At 43.9% G+C, this 6,007-nt stretch overlaps 1 protein-coding gene across 1 annotated transcript; it reads right to left on the reverse strand.

Moving 5' to 3' along the window:
• Nucleotides 1-3,832: 3,832 nt before the first annotated feature.
• Nucleotides 3,833-5,596, reverse strand: LOC135561561 (fatty acid-binding protein, liver-type-like). Its single transcript, XM_065003276.1, has 4 exons — nt 5,490-5,596; nt 4,625-4,797; nt 4,176-4,268; nt 3,833-3,924 (listed from the first exon to the last, which is right to left on the reverse strand). The coding sequence occupies exons 1-4, from the start codon at nt 5,554-5,556 to the stop codon at nt 3,874-3,876; spliced, it is 384 nt and encodes a 127-aa protein (XP_064859348.1). The 5' UTR covers nt 5,557-5,596; the 3' UTR covers nt 3,833-3,873.
• Between the last annotated feature and the right edge of the window lie 411 nt (nt 5,597-6,007).

Genomic DNA, 6,007 nt, shown 5'->3' on the forward strand with positions numbered 1-6,007 from the left:
TGCATCTCTATGACATGATCCCACCTAGATTATGAAGACAGTTGGAGTAAAGGATGTTTAAGTAGAATGAGTATCATTTTCTAGTATGAAAGATCGGTGAAGAATCCAGCTACGAACTGGTCCGTTTGTCACAACTTGGGAAGCTCAAGAGAGACGGTGTGGCCACATTCCCATAACGCTGTTTATATAATAGCCGCAGATCAAATCAAATCAAATCAAATTGTTATTTGTCACATACACATGGTTAGCAGATGTTAATGCGAGTGTAGCGAAATGCTTGTGCTTCTAGTTCCGACAATGCAGTGATAACCAACAAGTAATCTAACTAACAATTCCAAAACTACTGTCTTATACACAGTGTAAGGGGATAAAGAATATGTACATAAGGATATATGAATGAGTGATGGTACAGAGCAGCATACAGTAGATGGTATCGAGTACAGTATATACATATGAGATGAGAATGTAGACAAAGTAAACAAAGTGGCATAGTTAAAGTGGCTAGTGATACATGTATTACATAAGGATGCAGTCGATGATGTAGAGTACAGTATATACGTATGCATATGAGATGAATAATGTAGGGTAAGTAACATTATATAAGGTAGCATTGTTTAAAGTGGCTAGTGATATATTTACAACATTTCCCATCAATTCCCATTATTAAAGTGGCTGGAGTTGGGTCAGTGTCAATGACAGTGTGTTGGCAGCAGCCACTCAATGTTAGTGGTGGCTGTTTAACAGTCTGATGGCCTTGAGATAGAAGCTGTTTTTCAGTCTCTCGGTCCCAGCTTTGATGCACCTGTACTGACCTCGCCTTCTGGATGATAGCGGGGTGAACAGGCAGTGGTTCGGGTGGTTGATGTCCTTGATGATCTTTATGGCCTTCCTGTAACATCGGGTGGTGTAGGTGTCCTGGAGGGCAGGTAGTTTGCCCCGGTGATGCGTTGTGCAGACCTCACTACCCTCTGGAGAGCCTTACGGTTGAGGGCGGAGCAGTTGCCGTACCAGGCGGTGATACAGCCCGCCAGGATGCTCTCGATTGTGCATCTGTAGAAGTTTGTGAGTGCTTTTGGTGACAAGCCAAATTTCTTCAGCCTCCTGAGGTTGAAGAGGCGCTGCTGCGCCTTCTTCATGACGCTGTCAGTGTGAGTGGACCAATTCAGTTTGTCTGTGATGTGTATGCCGAGGAACTTAAAACTTGCTACCCTCTCCACTACTGTTCCATCGATGTGGATAGGGGGGGTGTTCCCTCTGCTGTTTCCTGAAGTCCACAATCATCTCCTTAGTTTTGTTGACGTTGAGTGTGAGGTTATTTTCCTGACACCACACTCCGAGGGCCCTCACCTCCTCCCTGTAGGCCGTCTGGTCGTTGTTGGTAATCAAGCCTACCACTGTTGTGTCGTCCGCAAACTTGATGATTGAGTTGGAGGCGTGCGTGGCCACGCAGTCGTGGGTGAACAGGGAGTACAGAAGAGGGCTCAGAACGCACCCTTGTGGGGCCCCCGTGTTGAGGATCAGCGGGGAGGAGATGTTGTTGCCTACCCTCACCACCTGGGGGGCGGCCCGTCAGGAAGTCCAGTACCCAGTTGCACAGGGCGGGGTCGAGACCCAGGGTCTCGAGCTTGATGACGAGCTTGGAGGGTACTATGGTGTTGAATGCCGAGCTGTAGTCGATGAACAGCATTCTCACATAGGTATTCCACTTGTCCAGGTGGGTTAGGGCAGTGTGCAGTGTGGTTGAGATTGCATCGTCTGTGGACCTATTTGGGCGGTAAGCAAATTGGAGTGGGTCTAGGGTGTCAGGTAGGGTGGAGGTGATATGGTCTTTGACTAGTCTCTCAAAGCACTTCATGATGACGGAAGTGAGTGCTACGGGGCGGTAGTCGTTTAGCTCAGTTACCTTAGCTTTCTTGGGAACAGGAACAATGGTGGCCCTCTTGAAGCATGTGGGAACAGCAGACTGGTATGGGGATTGATTGAATATGTGAGGTTTACATCTAATTGTTGTATAAGCTGAATGAGTGAGTATGATACTGTTTGTATTATTGTGTAATATGATTGTGGACTGTTTAATGAAGAAAAATACAATTCCCTTTTGATTTGAACTAAATCAAACTGCCCCTGAGCCCAGTTAGGGTCAGACATCCTGGGACAGCCCTCGTCGGCCCTTCCGAATAAAACCCACACTCGGGTTTTTTCGATCAGCAGACCATGTTTTTCTCCATTAGGGGAGGACAAAGGTCGTAGAATCTTTTAACCATACCACGTGGTTAAACTCTTAGACTATCGATACCGACAGAATGAGAATAAGTCTTTGATATTAATTACTAGTCTGCAGCTAGGAATTCGGTATCATTGAACGCGAAGAATGACAACCGCCGAAACATCCATTCTATAACGAATGTCACTTTGAACTATCCCCTCTAACCAAGACAGAGACGGACAATTCTACGAAAGACAAACTTTTCACCAGCGATCAAGATGACACAGAGCGTAAATATATATATATCGATTGCAATTTTTCCCGAATGAGTGAGCGTTCATGTGTAAAGGATTAACATTTGAATTGTTATAATTAACTCGGACTTCTTAGTCGACCCCCCATTTCCCATTTGTCTAACAAGGCCTACTAGGGCACATTCTATCATTTCATGTAAACCACATTTACCAAGTTTGTTTATGCATTTCTGTGAATTTCTTATTAAATAAATTATAGGACAATTGATGTGTGGATGACTCATAGTGAGGACTGGGTTCGTACAGATAAGCAACAATTTACGACGTTTGGAATTAGACTAACGCGAGGTAAAATAAATAACTCATTAATCAGAAGAATATTGATCAGATAGGAAAATATCTGAAAGGTTATATTGGGAAATTATAACTTTGTAATCTGAATACTTTCCTTGGTGCCCCAAATTCCTAGTTACAATTAAATGATTAAGTTTAAAAATCGAGTAACCAATTAGAGAATCTTTCATATAAACGAAGTCTTCAGTTAATGATAGTAAAGACACGACCATGATAGTTTGTTGGTAATGTGGACACAAAGGAACTAGAAACTCGTTCTGTCGATGTTAATGGGGACTTGTTTAGCACGCCTTTTCCTGTAGTCAACGATCAGCTCCTTTGTTGTGCTCACATCGAGGGAGAGGTTGTCCTGGCACCACACTGCCAGGTCTCATCATCGTCAGTGACCAGGCCTACCACTGGTGTTGTGGTGCACCTCAAACTTGGTGTTGGAGTCATGTTTTACCACGCAGTCATGGGTGAACAGGGAGTACAGGAGGGGCCCCAGTGTTAAGGATCAGTGTGGCAGACTTGTTGCCTACCCTTACCACCTGGGGGCGGCCCGTCAGGAAGTGCAGGATCCAGTTGTCCTTAGCTTTTCCAACCACACTGTAGCTGGGAAACCGGTCACCCTCAAATGGTGCACCTTTAGCCCCTTGTCAGCTACACTGGGGTGGAACTAGTGAAAGGATTGTCCAAAAAACATTGCCTGAAACTTGATTTTCAAAAATAGCTGGAAATTGAGGAATCTGCTTTTAAACTGATGCACCCAATGTGGTAGGATTCTGACCCATATTGCAAGAGACTAGATGGGACTACCAAAGCCTTCATTTCTACACTGCTGGGTTCACATCTGCTATAAAGCAGTCACATTAAAATGTAGAAAATCCATTTTGGCCCGAGTGTAATGTTCACGGAACTACGCTATTCTATTGAATACCACATTCATCCAACTCAAACCTTGCCTCATTATTACAACCGTCAATTTTCCCCTGAAGTTCAACTCATTGATATGAAATGCTGAGACCAGACCATTCAATGCCTTTCACATTTTATTAATCCAAAGAGTGCAGTAGATCTTCACATTCGTTTGCTGGTCCTCTTGTATGACATGACAGACAGAGTCATTGTCTGAAAAGAGAAAGCATCTGTAATCATTACACGCAGATGTTTGCTGAGGCGCGCGAGCAATGATTGAATAACACGTACATTTATTTTGTGACGCGAGCGGTGGGGTCAGCATGCAATTAGAACATTGGCGGCAGCAAACTGTTGAATTGCGTTCACGGCACTGTCATAGACTAGCCATTTTGTTAATGGTATAAATTAACCCTGAAATTGTGTCGCTTCGTGAAACCCCCAGCCATATGCCCCAGACTCACGTTGACGAGGGTGTTTGAGTCTGTAAGTTCTGTGACATATTCGATCCCATTCAGGATGGCCGTCAGCTTGTTACCTTCCCTCATCACCACAGACTGAAACAGGAGAGGTCAACGTTAGATCTGAAAGCAGTGGTCACCAACTACAGTCAACTAGGACCAATTTAACAGGCCCAAGTTGGATGGCCATATATGGAGAAGAAAAAAAAGTGACAGTGTGCATCAGGTGTGTGAGTTGGTTTTGAGACGCAACTGTGCGCCCAGTCCCTGGAGAGCAGAGGAGATTCTGCCAACGAAAGTCAGTCCTCCCGCAACATCACTTGGGACCTGAACTAACCCCACATCAGCTGAACTTATAGTTTAGTTAGATACTTGCTGTATATGTAGGGAGATGGATAAACCCAGGCTACATGTATGAAACTCATGGTTGGGTTGTGACATGCGCCACCCACATTGACTTTCTCCCCGGTCGGCGACTCGAGCTCCGTCTCCTGGCCAATGGTGAAGGAGTTGGTGAGGATCTTTGTCCCCGTGGTGACAGTCACCTTGAAGTGGTCTCCAGTCTCCTCAATCTCAGAGATGCTCTTGATGTCTTTGCCCTCCTGGATAAGCTCATCAGGGAGACCTACATGTTTGCGGCAGCGAGAGAGTCATAGACGGTGCTTTTTAGTACTACAAAAAAGTGAATGAAGTGGGACATGAACACTGAATTATTACTACTGAAGTATGCACTATAATATGGCAACACAATGATCTGAATGCATTCCCAGCTAGCACATAACATTCTGAGGACCATACATTTTAGGGCTTGGTTATTTTGCATACCACATTCTGGTAATGGTGCAGGACAGTTGCTTGGCTTTGGAACATTCTCATTAAAGGAATTTGCCAAATGTTATTTTCTTGGCATTTCATTATTTGACCAGAATATTTCCTGAAAGTTCAAACATTTTAATTTAAGGTAAAGTTCTAGGAACATTAGTCATTTTACATTGGGAATGTTCTCAAGTTGTTCAGCTGACTTTAAATATTCTCCTGTGGGAATGTCAGTACTTAGGCATAATGTTCTGTAGGCTCTCATAGTTAGTCATGTTCTCAGAACACTAAAGAACTTGCCATACAAAAACAACGAACATTAATCAAGACACATTCTGTTCCCAGAACATCCAAGGAAACTAATGTGCTACCTGAGTTTGCTACTCAGAAGTAACCATTGCATTCGCAGTCACCATTGAACATCATTACTGAAAGGACTACAACTTCTGAAATTAACACCCCAAGTCTAATCAAATGTACAAACCCAACAGCAAGACTTACCAATAGCCTCCATGAAAGACTCAAAGTTCTCATGTGACTCCATCTGGTATTTCCCTGAGAAAGACATGGTGACTATAAGACAGTGACAGTAGAGTCAGCCACAGCTCCCTGCTTGTCTTTATACCCCCATCTATCCAGCCCAGCCCTGCACTCATTAACTAACTAAAGGTGTCTTCAATTGAGAACCCCTCCCCCTCATATCTTCCCTGCTACTTGCCTGTAGGCACAGATCTAGGGTCAGCTTCCCAGCCAAGGGCAACTAATCTACATCGCATTGGTCAACTTTATTGTACTCCACTTCTCATCCTCTCTTCTTCTACTTTGGCGGTGTGAGTGATCATTGATCTGATTTGATAAACAAGGCCTCCTCGACTCCTTAGAAAAATGATAAGCAGTCTCATCATTGTAATACAAGTGTATGGATCAATCAACACATTTCACATGCAACTTGACTTTATCTCGCTATACACCTGTGTTGAAATTAAACTAGGCTACATTGCACTTTGAGGTGAGTGGTG

Source organism: Oncorhynchus nerka, linkage group LG18 (genome assembly GCF_034236695.1).
Source record: "Oncorhynchus nerka isolate Pitt River linkage group LG18, Oner_Uvic_2.0, whole genome shotgun sequence".
Classification (NCBI taxonomy): domain Eukaryota; kingdom Metazoa; phylum Chordata; class Actinopteri; order Salmoniformes; family Salmonidae; genus Oncorhynchus; species Oncorhynchus nerka.

What these genes read in the sequence shown, in the direction of transcription:
- LOC135561561 (XM_065003276.1), bottom strand. Translation starts at nt 5,556, where the DNA reads ATGTCTTTCTCAGGGAAATACCAGATGGAGTCACATGAGAACTTTGAG. An exon ending in CGACCGGGGAGAAAGTCAAT is followed by an intron (nt 4,269 to 4,624) that starts GTGGGTGGCGCA and finishes CTCCTGTTTCAG; the next exon opens with TCTGTGGTGATGAGGGAAGG. An exon ending in ACTCAAACACCCTCGTCAAC is followed by an intron (nt 3,925 to 4,175) that starts GTGAGTCTGGGG and finishes TTCTCTTTTCAG; the next exon opens with ACAATGACTCTGTCTGTCAT.